The 17,084-nt window shown below is 39.1% G+C and overlaps 2 protein-coding genes across 5 annotated transcripts; one reads left to right on the top strand and one right to left on the bottom strand.

The window, feature by feature from the left end:
- Positions 1 to 1,159: 1,159 nt before the first annotated feature.
- LOC107588221 (N-alpha-acetyltransferase 40) lies at positions 1,160 to 4,432 on the bottom strand. Its single transcript, XM_016276251.1, has 5 exons — positions 4,004 to 4,432; positions 2,156 to 2,251; positions 2,018 to 2,070; positions 1,792 to 1,887; positions 1,160 to 1,322 (listed from the first exon to the last, which is right to left on the bottom strand). Exons 1-5 carry the CDS (start codon positions 4,007 to 4,009, stop codon positions 1,160 to 1,162), a joined length of 414 nt encoding a protein of 137 aa, XP_016131737.1. The 5' UTR covers positions 4,010 to 4,432.
- Positions 4,433 to 5,862: 1,430 nt separating this feature from the next.
- On the top strand, positions 5,863 to 16,530 carry LOC107588183 (REST corepressor 2-like). 4 transcript variants are annotated; one of them, XM_016276206.1, is made up of 13 exons: positions 5,863 to 5,947; positions 9,979 to 10,101; positions 10,402 to 10,458; positions 10,791 to 10,871; positions 11,830 to 11,882; positions 11,975 to 12,136; positions 12,511 to 12,635; positions 12,716 to 12,782; positions 13,067 to 13,306; positions 14,406 to 14,483; positions 14,768 to 14,825; positions 15,637 to 15,854; positions 16,000 to 16,530. In XM_016276206.1, the coding sequence occupies exons 2-13, from the start codon at positions 9,981 to 9,983 to the stop codon at positions 16,363 to 16,365; spliced, it is 1,626 nt and encodes a 541-aa protein (XP_016131692.1). In that variant the 5' UTR covers positions 5,863 to 5,947; positions 9,979 to 9,980; the 3' UTR covers positions 16,366 to 16,530. The 4 variants fall into 4 exon arrangements, with proteins under 4 accessions (XP_016131692.1, XP_016131691.1, XP_016131694.1 ...); XM_016276205.1 differs by lacking the exon at positions 5,863 to 5,947 and adding an exon at positions 5,960 to 6,334; XM_016276208.1 differs by lacking the exon at positions 5,863 to 5,947 and adding an exon at positions 6,928 to 6,995.
- Positions 16,531 to 17,084: the final 554 nt, after the last annotated feature.

The following is a 17,084-nucleotide window of genomic DNA, read 5'->3' as shown; positions in this document are numbered from 1 at the left end:
AAATACATACAAGCATACATACAAACATAGATAAACACTGTTCGTTTAAACTTAAAATATATTAAAACAAAGCCGTTATTTTGAATTGTTATAATATTTCACATTATTCCTGTTTAACTGTATTTATAATACAAATGCAGCCTTGGTGAGCTTATGAGACTTTCAAAAAAATAAAAAATAAATAAATTCTTACCAACCTTACTTCATAATTGTAGTATATATTTCAAAAAATAAATAAAAAATGTATTTTAGGTTTTGTAAAATGAGAAATAGTGCAGCTGATATCCCTTAAATCTAACTACTGCTTAAAATAAAAGGCATCCTCGTAATACTGATGTTTCACTTCTGTCACTTCAGTGTGTAGTTCAAAGGACTCAAACAAAGAAGCCTTTCTTAAAAAGACTGAGGGTGGGCGATTTGACTTTTTTGTGTGCTTTTTATCTACCAGTTGTTGGAAAAGTTAAACTGCTAAGAATTTTTTATTAAAGATTAATTTGAAACAATGTTAATTTGGCAAAAATGCTACAAAGGAATAAATTCTTGGAATGCTGGGTTTGTTGTGGTACCTGTTGGCGATAAGCTGAAGGATTTGGATGAGAAATTTCCCCAGGCCTTTCCGTCTGACTTTACTCTCCAGCTGAACTTCATAACTGAGGAGACATTATTAGAATCAGTCAGATACAAACAGCAATATCAATAACACATGATGCCTTCCCACATACACAATGCATGCAATGAAGGAAGATAGACAGACATGCACAATATCACAATTCTGGCAAATTGTTTTCACATCAAGGACAATAAATGATCAATTCTATACAATACTACCTAAATTGTAAAAACCCTGAAAACATCATTTTTAATCTTAAGGTGTTACAACAATACACATTATGAAAAATGCATATTCATTTTGAAAAGTTATAAAATTGTTTTTATAGACTAAATGTGTTAAAAAAAATTGGCGAAATGAACATGAAGAATTGAATGTCCAATATAAATTAATTTTTAAAAAAAATTATAATATCAGTCAGTAACCAATATGGTACTGAAACAGTGTGCATTCCTGACAAATAAATTGATTTTTAATAATCCCCAAAGAGAAATTCATAGCTGTCCTATGTGTTAAGTTATAATTAAAGCAGCTTATAAAATATACCATTTACCAATATAAAACCTCATCTCCACACTCCACATCAAATCGAAAGTGGGAAAATGCTACAGGTGTGGAGCCAGCATCACGGGCCAGGAGATACCATGCTCTCTCATCCTTCATCTCCTCCCTTTTCTCTCTCTCCTTCCATCCCCACTCACTCTGTTCATATCTGCCAAAACATAACAAAAAATGTACTTTGTTATAAACTGCACAAATGGAAAGTGCAGAAAGTTTTCAGACAGTTCTCATGGAACTATATTTCTTAAAGAGTAAAATGACCAGCTGTACAAAAGTCCTTTAGATTTAAAGGGACAGTTGACCCAAAATGACAATTCTGTCATCATTTATTTGAAAAGAATGGAATGACATGAGGGTGAGCAAATTATGACAATTTTCATTTTTAGGTGAACTATCCCTTTAATGTTAAGTAACACTAACTGACTTCCATTCAACCCAAAACCTGTATCTGAATGTCCATTGAATACAAAAGCTAACATGTATCCATTAAATTTTTCGGCAGGAAAAATTAAGATGCCACTAAAACACCAAACATTGACAAATAAAGTATAATAAATGTTTAAGGCAGTAACAATATGGGATGTTGGATTACCCCACATGTTGACTTGCTCAATACCTACAGCGTCTGCATGTTGGCTCTAGTCAACTCATAGGCCCACTCCACTGTATCTGGACTCAAAGCAGTTACCCGTTTACATTCAATCTCCAGGTTTATCCTTGTGACAGATTCAGACATGCACAATATTAGTATTGGATATTTAAAAAAAACAAAAATGAAATGATCTGCCCACCAGTTTACTAGCAGCATATGTCATCCATCAAAGGGGAAACGTAAGGATAGCGTACCCATTTCTGTCATACTTTTTGAACACTGGCAAGGCAGACAGAGGATCTTCAAGCTGTAAAAAGACACGGGACACATTGTGTTAATATTTTTCTACTGCAAGAACAAAGTTTATTTCAGATGTTCTCAATAAAGCATACCTTATTGGCTGCATCCACCTTAGCACACACCGCATCCATAGCTGCCCGTTCTTCGAGTCTTCGCTGCTTTTTCTCCTTTGCTCTGTTTGATTTTCTCTGAATGGTAATCGAAAGACATTGTCAAATACTATTCCCAGATACAGACTGAAGAAAATGGTCTGAAACATGTATACTTTATATTACAACTTTAAGTCCTACTCTGGGAAAGAGAGCAGAGTGGTCGGTATAATATGAATATACATACCGTGTATTCTAAAATGAACTGAATCAAGTGAATTGAACCAACGCTGAACTACACTGAGCTGAAAAACGACACTACTGTCTTCTGTAGAGTTGCTTTGAAGATGAAATGGAAGTTATTTCATAACTGATGACTTTTACAACATTGAACATATTTTTTTGTTTATTACAGCAAAGCTGATTTGAACATCTGTAATACATAAAAAACTGATATATTGAGAACCTGGGTTATCCTCCTTTTATCCTGACGTTTTAAGATTTTGAAAAACTACAGTGTTATGACAAAAAATGAAGAGGAAATGGGTCATTAATCACACAAACACAAAATGATCGGGAACATCTCAAATCAACTTCAAATCAGAAATGTAACTTGTCACTCTAATTAGTAAGCTGACAATATAATTTTAAAAAAATTGTTTAAATTAAAAGAATGTCAAATAAAAGCATTTTCACTAGTATGGACCACATAGTAAAAAGCAGTAATTGAATCAAATCAAATCAAATTAGACATAGCACACAAAATTATGGAATTAAACACTTGTTTTACTATATTATTTAACAGTGAATATTTACTAAATATTACCAAATATTGTCCAACTAATCATCCCGGTCAATATATACACATCCATTACAAGCAAACAATAATGTTGCCTTCAAAACATTTCACAAACAGATTTATGACTGCATTAGCTTGTGTACATACATGTGACTGCATGGGGTAGTGACACATCTGTGGACACTTTAAGAAAAGGTATTTATGTAAATCTGAGAGATTAAACCCTGTTTTTTTGTTAGATTTGTATTGCGTATCATGAATAATAATACACCAGGAGCAAATATCTAGCTGAAGGCACCCAAAAAAAACAAAGCTGCTCTTTAGCTCCAGGTACATTAATGGCAAGAGAAGCAGGAAACAGGTGCTGAGAACACAAAGCACGTGGAGCAGGACAGTTTTCTAAGGGCTTGACGGCGGCGGGCTCTGCATGTGCATGAAGTTCACTAATGCCAGACACAGCTAGATCAATCAAACTCGACGGACTAAGCAATGCTGCTGTCGTGAGGTTTGATCTCGCGGTGGCTGCTGGCATCGTGCCAATTAAAAGCCTGTAAGAGGAGCTCAAATAAACGGTTTGCACATTATAACGTTAACGTTACTCCTATCCGACCAGCTCGTCGTATGACTTTAATGCATGGACGGTTGGAAACGGACAATACAGGCAGTTTGACGGAAACGGCAACAGTTTGCCGTGTTAAATGTATAAGTGTTATTGTGCTTAGTGTTAAAGAAATGGCGCAGTCGACGAGGCACCTGAAATGAACCAGGAACCGTTTGAGGTGGACATTTGTGTACTCAGATGGACACTAAAAGAATCCATTCGGGACCTGAGCATCTTTAAACCACCAAATTCTCACCACCACCCCCTTTCGTTATTCACGAGTTCCGCGTTTACCTCCATCTCTCTCACACACACACACACACACTCTCTCTCTCTCTTTCCGGGGAGAATGATTTGCTTCCACCAGTCTTTGTTTAAATTGCCGCACGCATTTATCAAAGCCCAAATAAGAGCAAAACTAACAACATACAGCATGGACAGACAAACTCACCCCCATTGTGCAGATTTTATACGACCACCTTGACGCGACTACTGCACTCTAAAATGCTTTAAAGAAGTTAGAGATCTGAAGATGAGATGTGGTCTGTGGTAAAGAATGTTAAAATGCTAACGAGCGAGCTAGTCTGCAGTAACACAAGAGCTCGAGGGTTCGTAGCTTCAAAAACAAGCATCTATGAAGCAACTAGCGACTGCTGTTCGCTCTTATTTTTCCCAGCCAGATTCGCGCTCTACTCTCCCCTTCTTTATCTCCTTCTCCTTTCTTTCTTTCTTTCTTTCCTCCCTCCCTCTCTCTCTCTCTCTCTCTCTCTTCACTCTTTCTTTCCCTCTCAGCAGCATTGGGCATTAGCCGCTGAGTCTCGGGGAAATGACGACATAGGGTTGGGGTTAAAGGTCAAGCTCTCTCCACATGCTTCCTCGCGTCGAGGGTACTTTGAGACCTGGAGCCATTAAGATACATTTATGTAAATGACAAGTAATTGATACTAAATGCAGTTTTCTTTGAGTTTCTGGTTTCCTTTTGCAACCTGAATTTCTAACATTATTTCGAAAATTGGAGGATAAAGGATACTGTCAAAAATAAAGTTGAATTACTTAATTAAAATACGATGTAATCAAAAGTGTAATTTTAATTTAAGTTTAATACAGTGAATACATATTACATGAAAAAGTTGTGTGTGTATTTTAAAAAAAATAATATTTTGCTTTATTTTCTATCACACCAGGAAGAATAAGATGTAGATCTTCAAAAAGGACAGTGCATGTCTGCACTGTCTTGAGCTGTATGTTAGCTAGTGAATACCCTCCAAGTATAATTTTTCCAATAAAGTTATTTTTTTTCATTTTGCGATTAAAAAAAATAAATCCAAGCCATCTTACGAACATATAAAAGAAAACTATGAATCCTTGTTTGTGATGTTTTATTGTGTTAGTGTTAGTTGCTTCTTTGTGTGTATTATGTGCAAAGGACAGTATAACAATGCAGCATGAAATGAAACATAGGGTTAAGTGTGATGAGTTTTTTGAGGCATTTGTGAAATGAATGCATTTCTGAATTTCTATTAACTGTTTAGTGTTTATTGGCTGTTTTTTTATGGGTAGAGTTTTTACAGCATTAACCCTGAGGAGACAACTATACACTGTGATTTAATATATAGTTATGCATAATTTATTCTTAATTGTAACAAATGGAATCGTAAAGAACAAATAGAATGGTAAAAAAAAGGAATACAGATGTTCATATTAATAACTACAACTCCAAATTATGTGCACAATTTTCCCTAGGTACAAATTGAGCCCATCAGGAATATGACTAAATGCTTTGTATCATATTTTTTATGTAAATATTGAATGAATTCAATCCTCTTTAAATTAATTTGAATGGAGATTTCTCTTTAGGTGAATGAGCACTTGTAAATGATCGAGGGAATGAAATATTATCTGAGGCCTAGAATGGCCCTGTCCTGCAGTACCTCTCTTGTTCACGAGGGAGCACTAGTTGACAATACAAAAGTTGCTACTGTGTAGGAACAGCTACTGTATGTCACCACAGTGGAGAGTGGTCGAGTGGCTTGAACTGCATCGAGTGCGCATCTAAATGCCAGTGGTACTTAATTGCAGTACGTCGAAGGTTGAACCTCACATCTAGGATGGTTTTGAGAGAATCCCTTCTGACCCTTATAAAGAAGGCACAGCCATAACTTAAAGGGTCTATCCATGTGTTGAATGCAACGAACGCGGCATATTCTTGACCACGCCCCTCCCGCAGATGTCACCACACGAAGCCCCGCCCCAAACCTTTTGTATCCCGCGACGGGGAGAGATGGCATTTTCAGAAGGGGAAACAAGGGAGGGGGGGTCAGAGAGTTCACCGCTGTTAAAATCTCCGCTTCCGCTTCATACTGAACCGCGATACATGTTCTTTAACTATGACGGAGTGAGTATAACTGTTACAGTGTTTATAAATAAACAAAACCCGACCTAAAAGGCCATGCAAATCTAGCACGAGAACAATAGGTTGTGCCATCCATGTTAGTGCTGAGAGTCCGTGGAAAACACAGGGAACGAGCCCAACCTCACCTTCAGGCCTGTGGTTGCGAGCAGAAATGATTAGTACTGGAAATCTCTTTCTCTGCCTAGTGTGCATGTGCGGGTGGTGGTGGTGGGGGTGCAAGAAGAGGAGGAATAGAGAGAGGGGGAGGGTAGCAGAGAGGAACTCAGAGGTGATGAGGATGGAGGAAGTCTAACAGAGAGGAAGAGGAGGGAAAGAGAGAGAGAGAGAGCGAAACAAGAAAGGAGAGACCATCATAAAGGGACAACTAAGGTGAGTTAGAGAAAATGGAGATGGTTCTTTTGCACAGTAACGTTACTGGCAAAATGGCATGAAGGAGGGGAGGGAGGATATGGTTGGAGAGAGAAGCACATAGACAGAGAGGGGATGGCTGGGAGGGGTCTTGTGCCACAAGTGCTGGTAACGTTATGTCTGTCTCTGTTCTTGTCTGCAAGGACCACAGAGAAAGAATATCAATGTATACGGGTGTTCAAGGGAGGACCTGTCCATCACTTGGGCCTGCTGGTACATAGTGTCAGGAGGGGGTGTTGGAGACCAGCCTGAATCCAGTCTTTAATCCTTTTATGTCGTATTAGAATTGTGTCTAGATATCAAGTTTATTCTCACCTGCAATACCTCCAGGTTATGTTTAATTAATGTAGACTAGAAACCATGGCTTACACAGTGTGAATGTATTGATTTCTTAAAGACTCTATCACAGCGTGGTAAAAGAACTATAGCTGAAGCCTAATTCACGATATCCATCATAAAATGCTCATTATTGAGGTAAACAAGCAAGTTCCAGTCTTTTTTCTTTCCTGCATACATAAGTGAAGGGTCTGGGCAGCCTCAGCACTGCATTGCATAGCTGACAAATCCATCCGCACACACAGCAGGAAGTAGTTCCGTATGATTTAATGTGGGAGCACCGCAGGTAAAGCACAAAGTAATGGATCGGTATTAAGTTCGTTTTACGAGGAGAGTTGTACGGGATGCTCTAAATACGTATAAATATCTGTTTAAATCTAAATATAGGCTAAATTAACGCATGGATAACGGCTTTTAGGACGGGAGGGGTTCATTTAACGTTTTTGTTTATAATATTGCCCATATGTGAACTGTGAGAGCTAGCTTGACTCACATGAGACGAGACTTTACAATGTCAGAATCACTTGTTATGAATTTGATGCCGGTTAAAGGGACTATGTAATTGACATGGAAGTTAGTTGGGGAGAGGCGAACAGCGCGGAAGGTTTTCTCGGTTGCGAGGAGTTCTCAGGTCTCCCCGGCACACACACACGGATAGGATCCCTAGTATGCGGCCGATGCAATGAACTGGATAGAATGAGAAACGTGCGAATATCCACAGAAGCGTTAATGTAGTTGTATATTAACAAACGTGCGCAGTGCTGATGTTTTACAACACTTATCTGTCGCTTTATAAGTTTGAATAGGAGAGAAAGCAAGCCAGGTTAGTGAGCTGCTATTCGGACTGGTAACTAACGTTAAAAGGCAAATGTTCAGCGACAGCTAGCCAACAACTGGAATAGGGACATAAGCGTGGCTCTACACAAAAGGACCCAGACTTGAGTGAGCGACTGTGCGAAAAGTGAGGTGAGGGGAAAGATGCCTTTTTTCTGTTTCTCCACTTTTTAAGTTTGAATGATGAATTATGATTGCCCGAGCGAGATCCGTGCGCGTTTACTCGCAGAAATGTTTAAATGAACAAGGAACGGATGATTGGATGGTGGTCGGAGTGATGCGACCTCTCGGAGTTTAAGGGGGCAATCGATAACTGTTTTCCGCTGAAACACTATTAAGAGTTGATTGGGCACTCTGCTAAGCGAAGGACAGTTCAGTGCCACATATTGAGTGTTTTGGACGCATCTGAAGCGCACTGAGCCCGACTGCAACTTCAATCAACAGAGACACTGGTCGTGACGTCACGTGCCCTAGTCAACGCTTCGTTTTGTGACGCATAACGACTTTTAAAATTATTTTTACGTATAAAGAACACATATCTAATCTCATTTTAGATTTTGATGAAGCGTTATAAAAATAATCCATTATGCGGGATTAATTTTGTAACCAGTTTTATCTCGCAAATGCATCTTTTGTGTCCATACACCTAGATCAGAAACATTTTATTGTTATGTTTGTGTAGTTGTTTTGTATGTTCAAAATCACCATTCAGGCAGCCTCTCGAGTTATTATTCACGAAAATAGCGAGAGGTACAGTTTGGTGGTTGGCGATCACAATGGCAGTAGCTTAAGAAATGAAGGCTTTGGTCATTGTTTCGTTTTCTAAAGGATGGTATCTGTTGTTCTGGTTTGTGAAGTGATAAAAGTCAGCTCTGCTGTTCACTCCTTAGTTCTCGGGAAGCATTCGCGAAACAAAGACTTCTTGTCCACCGAATAAAAGTCTCATTTATTGGCGTTGAAAATGAAAGTTATCTAAATTCGTTACAAATGTAGAAACATTACACTAATGCGTATATCCCGGGCTTTGTGGTTTGATACCTCAGTGAACTCCATCACCTGCTGCTGAAAACTCAACCAAGAGCATTTAAACCTCCACAACGTCCACTGTCTCTTGTGCCGAACCTCATTTCCATACACGTATATTTCAACTAAATTGTATTAATTTGAGGTTAGTTCTCTCACCACATTTCATAACAGACTGCGGCTGTTCAGAGAAAGAAAAGATGTGTATATAATGTAAATAATGTTGCTTGAGGAAGTCGATAAAGATTCAGAAAACAAAGATTTGTCACTATACTGTAAATGTGAAAAGATACTTGAGGCATCATTTGGGGTTCTCCGACTGAACCCTTTAGAGAACCTCAAAAAATAATATGGGTCAATGAGTTAATTTGCATCATACACATAAGAATGTATTTTGAAAAATGTTCCTCTTGTGTCCATTCAATGAGTTATTGGGGCTCAGTGTTTGCGTTGGACCCCACTGGCTTTCATTGTATGGGCAAAAACAGTTGAAACATTCTCCAAAATATGTGTTGTATTCCACAGAAGAAAGATAAACAGATTTGGAATGACATGAGGGTGTGAGCCTGGGAGACTATTATTGGCGCTTTTCCACTGCATGGTACGGCACGGTACGGTTCACTTTTGGGGGGTTTTCCACTGGGTACAGTACCTGGTACCTGGTACTTTTTTAGTACGACTTCGGTTGGGGTTCCAAGTGAACCGTACCATTACCAAAATGTGACGTGTTAACTCTGCTGATCACGGATTGGCCAGAGAGAATCGTCACTACCTGCGTCACTGAACTTGTGACACAAACACAAGAGACACAAACACAAAAGAACCGCTAGATTTAAATCAGCACAGCCAGCAAAGGATCAAACTCAACTGTTTTGAACGAGCGCACCTTTTTTTAACAACCAAAAAGTTTTGTTGTCTGTTGTGGAAGAACAGATGTTCCTCTCATTGATAGCAGAGGAGCGGATCCAGCGAGAGCTTGATGGGGCGACGAGGAATGAAAAAGTTTTTTTTAGGAGTCGTGGTAGTAGAGGTGGCGCAACTATAATGACATGTGAATAATCGCGCCCACTCTAAAGCGGTACTGAACTGCAGTGGAAACACAAACCGTGCCGAGCTGAACCGTGCCGAGTCGTACCACGCAGTGGAAAAGCGCCATATGAGACTGCTCTGGGTGTGTGTTCACTGTGTGTGTGTGTTTGTTCACTACTCACTGCTGCATGTGTGTGCACTTGGATGGGTTAAATGCAGAGCACAAATTCCAAGTATGGGACACCATACTTGGCCACACGTCATGTCACTCATGTCAAATGATAGGCTAACACAATTTTAATTTTTGGGTGAACTATCCCTTTAAGATGCTGAAAACAAAGGTAAATGCTGGTCCCTTTGAACTCTCTCTCTTGCTCTCCTAGCCATGCCATCAGTGATGGAGCGATCAGGGTCTGGTGTGCTGTCCCGCAGCAGGGCCAAAACAGTCACAAACGGGAACAGCCAGCACTCTGAGGAAGAGAGCAGTGATGAGGAACACACACGTGGTACGTCTGCCACATTCACACACAAACTCCAACTCCAAACCACCATCTGCACCTTCATTCACTTACATGGTAGCACAGTATTAATCTTAAGTTGTTTCATTTAAGTGCAAAATGTTTGAATGTATCAGTGTCTCTATGATTATTCAGTTAATCATCCCTGTTCTCTTTTCCTCCTCTCCCTCCCTGCACTCACTTTTCTTCCTCTGCCCTCTGTGAGGATGCATTGCCAGTTTCTAACTCTGCCTGCCTGTGTTTTTCCCCTCTCTGACCGTCCTTTTCCCTCTTGCTCTTTTGAAACAGACAGTATGATCCGCGTTGGTGGGGACTACCAGGCACAGATCCCAGAGTTCAAACCAGGTAAAGAGAGAGATGGTTAGTTAATCTCAGAAGAGATGAATATATATCTCTGAACTCCATGCAATTTTCACAGTCTGCATGAGCATGATAAGATAAAGGGCTGTGTGTAGGTGTTTCTGTGTGTACTCAAGTTATGGGGAGTAGAAGAGAACACTGCTTTAGTCTTTGAGTGTGTATATATATATATATATATATATATATATATATATGAAATGTAGACAAAAGCAGCAGAGAGTCATAGAGAAGTAAAAAAACAATAAGGTGGTGAGATGAGGTATTTGAGAGAGGCTGCTGTGTTGTGTGACAGACATGTTTCTTCTTTGTGTTGACAGACTGTGCATCCCGCTACAGTGAAAATGACCAGAGGAGCATGCTGGTCTGGTCACCAAATAGCCAAGTGTCCAATGCCATGTGTAAGGACAATTCTTCACATGTAGAAATGACTAAAACCTTCTGAGAGTCTGGCTCAGGCTATTGATGAGGAGTGCTTTAGCAAAAGAAAAGAAACTACTTCTTTTTAAAGGGAAGCCAGTATAATGCAGTATAATGATGTGATTATTTTTCACAATATCATATTACAATATCACATTATTTTAGATACTCTCACCTGTTTTCTAGATGCATATCTTCTGCTGATTTAAAGGCATTGATCTAGAAACTACCTTTAAAGTGCGAATCATTTGTGTTGGCCAATAATCCATTTAAAATATCATGTTAAAAAAATTCACATATATAATAATCACAATTTATAATATAATCACATTATAAATCACAATTTATAATATAATCACATTATAAATCACAATTTATAATGTGCGATATTTAAATTAGTTCTTTATTTGAATATGTGCATATGTGAAACTGAAAGTAGTCCAATTTTGTGGCATTGTGATATTTTATTAAAGTTACCATACAATATCTGGTAATATAGTTCATGCTTTTCAAGTCTAAAGTAGATTTTATTTTTTATGTAAGTAGGTAGGTGCATTACATAGCCTATTTAAAGAATCTTATAAATGCATAAAACAATACTGAATAGAATTGTTAATCTGATTGTATCATGTATCAAATCCAATTGATTCTTTATGAAGTGGCAAAAAAAAAAAATCACATTTGAATCAAATTGAAACCCACTGAATTATTATTTTGAATTGATTCACTGTCAATCCAAAGATACATAGCTGTTTTATTTATATGCATTTGCATAATTTATTTTCTATTATGTTATTGTGATGCCTCGTAGCTTATTGAATCATGGTTATTTGTATTCTGTTGTGAGGTGGTTTGTAATACCCATACCTTTGTACACTGTTACCAAATCTGCCATGGTGGATTGTAAAGAAACTGCATTTTCCATTCTCTCACTCTCAGTGGATGAATATATTCTGATGGCCAAAGAGAAGCACGGATACAACATGGAACAGGTACCATTTCATTTAAATATTAGGCATGAATGGCAGATCCTCTAGATGGATGCATAGGTCACTGATGGAGTCCTTCTGTCTTACATCAACAGGCTCTTGGCATGCTTCTGTGGCACAAGCATGATGTGGAGAAGTCACTGGCTGACCTAGCAAACTTTACTCCCTTTCCTGATGAGTGGACAGTGGAAGACAAAGTTCTGTTCGAACAGGCTTTCAGCTTTCATGGCAAGAGCTTCCATCGCATCCAACAGATGGTGAGCGGGAGGGATGGAGGCAAGATGGGTTATATAAGAGTCATCTGGCACTCTCACATCTGCCTGCAACTACAGAAGAGCAGGCATCTTGAGATACAGCCCAGTGTAGAATCACATGTCCATGAATCACACGAGAGTCAGAGAGAGGTCTCGCTACTCGTCGACACTTTGAACTGTTGTCTTGCTGTCATCCATTACAACATGGAAATGATTTGAGAACGTTTCAAAGAGCATCTCATGCTTCAGTGGAAGCAAGAACATCTGACCTTTTGTACAAAGACGTTCAAATGCTCAGTCACAAATTTGATACAGGACATCTTGTTCTTTTTCCCTGTATATGCTTAGTCTTAACCATCTGTTATTTTATTTCTCAGCTTCCAGACAAACTGAACTCAAGCCTGGTGAAATACTACTACTCTTGGAAGAAAACCAGAACCCGGACCAGCGTCATGGACCGCCAAGCACGCAAGCTCCTTAGCAAGAGAGAAAAAGATGAGAGGTACAAGGAGAGCAAAAGAGAGAAAAATGGAGAGAAAAGACAATGAATCATAACAAAGTGTGTATTTTTGTTTCTGCCAGTAACGATGAGATGCAGGGAGGAGATCCAGGCAGTGACAGTGATTTTGAGATCAACGGCAAGAAAGAGGTGAGTCTATGGTGTAAGAAAAACTATTCAATACAGTATTTTGTTTGTTCTTTAATAATAATTATATTACAGGTTTTAAATACATATTAATTTAGAGACTAAGTAGAATATTAGTAGTTCTAAAAAAATCAGCAGTCAGGGACTAGTGAAGGCAAAAAGGTGTTTAAAAAAATGAAATTTTTTGACATAACATTTATATAAATTTTAATCAAAAATCTTAATCTTAAAAAAAAAAGACTGCATGTGCATGACTGCATTTACACTGCATTTGTGCAACTTTTCAGACAACGAAGCAGAACTCTGGGAATGTAGGAGGGAGTGATAAAGGTTCAAGCAAGTCTGGTCCGACTCGGAAAGAGAACCAGGGTGCGCAGTACCGACACCTCCCTCTTCGGGCTCGCCGCAGACCTCCGAAAGGCATGCACTTGGAACAGGAGGACATTGTTGCTCTCTCAGCGTCCACTGATTCAGGAGCTGTTAGTCTCAGACAGCTGGACACACAGCTAGTGTCTCTGAAAAGACAGGTAATGGGCCACACAACAAATCACATTGTTTTTGGTAGTATTTGTAAATCTGAGAGACTCACAAGTAAATGACTCACTATGCAACTGTTCAAAAGTTTGGAGTCGTTAAAGGGTTAGTTCACCCAAAAATGAAGATTCTGTCATTAATTACTCACCCTCGTGTTGTTTCAAACCCGTAAAACCTTCATTCATCTTCGGAACACAATTTAATATATTTTTGATGAAATCTGAGGGCTGTCTGACCCTCCCATAGTATGATAGATAATGACGTCATCACGCCGGATATGGGTCAGCGCCGGCGCCGCCAAACGCTCGCGTCATGTTACTGTCATGAACGCGCCTCCAAAGTGATGCAGTAGAGATGGAAAATGTGGAATAAAGTCGTTACTTTTGTTTTCTTTGCTCATAAAAGTATTCTCGTAGCTTCGTAACTTTACAGTTGAACCACTGATGTCACACGGACTACTTTGTCGATCATCTTGGTACTTTTCTGGACCTTGAACGTGGTAGTTACCTTGCTGTCTATGGGAGGGTCAGAGAGCCCTCAGATTTCATAAAAAATATCTTTAAATTGTGTTCCGAAGATGAACGAAGGTTTTACGGATTTGGAACAACACAAGGGTGAGTAATTAATGACAGAATTTTCATTTTTGGGTGAACTAACCCTTTAAAGTAGGTTTTTTTTTTATTCCTCAACAATTAATCAAATTGATCAAAATTGACACATTTTTATTTAAAAAACAAATGCTGTTTCTTTAAACACTCTATTGATCAAATAACCCTGAAAAATGTATTTCTACAAGAATATTGAGCAGCACAGCTGTTTTCAAAATTGATAATAATAAATGTTTCTTGAGCACCAGATCAGCAAATTAAAGTGATTTTTGAAGGATCATGTGACACTGAAGACTGGAATAAAAATTCAGCTTTGCCATTACAGAAATAAATTGCATTTTAAAACATATTAAAATAGAAAACTGTTCATTTAAATTGTAATAATATTTCACAATATTATAGTTTTTTTTCTGTATTTTTGAACAAATTAATGCAGCCTGGGTGAGACTAATTTTCCAATTTTGTGTCTCTATTTTGTTTTTAGGTTCAAAGTATCAAGCAAACCAACAGTGTTCTCAAGCACAACTTGGGTGATGGAATTGAAGGCTTGAGACCATCAGAGGTACGTTTCTACCCGCATTGCTAGTCTGATGTACAACCTACACACCTGGCATACATGTGAAAGTTAAAAAGCAAGTCATATTATTACATGCCATTTAATGTATTTTGACAGTTTGAATGTATGGGCTCTGTTACTGAGATACCGATAAAGCCTGATTGCATAATATTTTGAAAGTATACGTTTTTTTTCCTCTAAGAGTTTGCTAAACCTGTAAGTAGATTCTGGGCAAAATGCCATTGGTATGCTACATTATAATTTTTCTCCCTGTGCTGCATTTCGTTCAGCCCACCCAAAAAAACAACTCTCGCTGGACAACAGAGGAGCAACTCCTGGCTGTTCAAGGTGAGCTGGATTATCATTCTCTCTAATTCCTGATAATCCATAAAGTTCAGAACAGATCTCAAAATGAATATCCACACACATGATAATAGTATGATCCCTAAATACACATGTAGCATTTAAACCCATTGGTTTTAGTTTTGAGTGTTTTCAGTGTTTATACAAAATAGCATAGAACTTTAATATCGGCTAATTATTGGTTATCAGCCAGAGCTGTAATATCATGCATCCCTAGTTAAAGGTTGTATAAATAAATTATACTTCTATAATGCCAGGTTGATCTTCCCAAAACTAAAGAACCCAAAAAGATCACTTGTTTACTTGCATATAAGTTGATAACAGCAAATAGCAGCTAAATGATCCAGCTAACCAATGAGTTAACATGCTAAAATGTATGGTACAACTAATACATGTCCTAAAAATAGTTTCAAGCAAAATTAGTGAGCACCTAGTCACCAATTTGCAGCCTTTTATGACAGTGGGAGATTGTTCTAACCTTGCAGTGATTAAAGTCACCAAGAAATCAAAATGGAGGATTCGTATTTTTTATGGAATATTGCAGTATTTATGATCAATTATTTATCTGTGCACAGTTTCCGGTTCATGCTGATTTCACGAAATGTCATTATGCGAGTATATTCAGAGCAATACAAAGGGAATTTCTATCATATACCTCGTTTCAAAGCAAGATGTCTACTAGATACTACAGACTGAATTCATGAGAATATCATTTTGGTTGATTATTTTAGTTTAATTTTAAGCATCGCTGAGCGGTTTTATCATGTAGCCATTTTGTCATCCACATCCTCTCCAGCTGTCAGGCGATATGGTAAAGACTTTGCAGCCGTAGCGGACGTGATTGGCAACAAGACTGTGGCGCAGGTCAGCTCATTCTTTGTCAGCTACCGGAGACGCTTCAATCTTGAGGAGGTGCTCCGTGAATGGCAGGCAGAACAGGAAGTGGTGCAAGGGAGCAGCGGGAGGACTGTGAACATGGAGCTGAACGGGTTAGCAGGAGCGGAAGACGATGAGGTGAGAGAGAATGAGGAAAAAGACTATTTGAATTTGTCGAGGCCTTGTTCCAGCAGGCAGGGCTTTACCTTAGAGGTAAAAAAAAATCAGTTAACAACGACTGAGGAACTCACTTTCTCCTTTGCATCTTTCTTTGTTATTACAGGTGAAGATGGATGGCATCTCTCCACCTCATTCTGACAGTCCTCTGTCCTCTTCTGATGTTAGTGTGGCTGAGAACTCCAACTCTGCCCAGTCCTCCCCACCCCTCACTCAACCGCCACCCTTACTGCGCCCTGCACCCCCCTCAGCACCCCCTAGCCTGCTGCGCCAGCCTCCCCCGCTACAGACGCGGCCTCTACAAAACCGAACGCCCCACAATCACCCTCCCCCTCCGCTCATCAGACCCGCAGTGGCGTCCTCGCTCCACCAGGGGGCGCTGAGGAACTCTCTAAGTTCCTCCTCTGCCTCTGCCGGACAGCTGCCTCCCTCACTGGTGGGGCTGAAGGTGGAATCCCCGCGGTCACACTGATCGCCATGTAGTATTTGCCCTTTTATAATGGTTTAAGACACTCAAATAGTCATTTAACAGAGAATTTGTTCTCAAGTCAGTATAAAGGGGCAGTGTGTAGTAACGCCTCTCAAGAGATCGGGGGGAAAAAACCGAGGTGAACTGGAAGCAAAGCTGGACATGCACCAAAACACACGGAAGGATGAAACTATACAGTCTGATCCAAGGAGAGAACCCTCCATACTCATGCATATAAACCACAATCTTGCCAAAAAAACAAACCCTACTGCCCCACAAACCCATCTGTCCTCAGGTTCTACAGCTTTACCTCGTGAACAGTCTCAAGCACAACAGCTTCCACTGTAATTAGAGCTATTGAATCACCTTCTGTCATAGATACTCAGTGGAAGTTGGAAGTTTAACCAAAATTGTGGGGTAAAAACCTTATACACTGGAATTAAAAACTGCCACGACAACATTCCTTCCACTATCTCTATGGCAACCGCAGCATATCACCTAGTGTGCATGACTACAGGCACTAGTGAGTGTTCTGAAGTGCACCTGGTGTCAGGGAACTGTATACACACTCTCCCAGTGAAGAGCCATGTTGATAGAATCTTACTGGGTGAAGCAGTTTTTGTTGTTTGTATAATTATGTCCTTAAGATATTGTTAGGTAGTGAATTTATGTAGTACTAGTTAATATTGACTAAGCACTAAGTGATGCAAAATACTTGATTG

Source organism: Sinocyclocheilus grahami, unplaced genomic scaffold (assembly GCF_001515645.1).
Source record: "Sinocyclocheilus grahami isolate Dianchi unplaced genomic scaffold, SAMN03320097.WGS_v1.1 scaffold99.1, whole genome shotgun sequence".
In the NCBI taxonomy this organism is placed as follows: domain Eukaryota; kingdom Metazoa; phylum Chordata; class Actinopteri; order Cypriniformes; family Cyprinidae; genus Sinocyclocheilus; species Sinocyclocheilus grahami.
The sequence above is the reverse complement of the archived record's forward strand: the minus strand, read 5'-3'. Positions and strand labels throughout refer to the sequence as shown.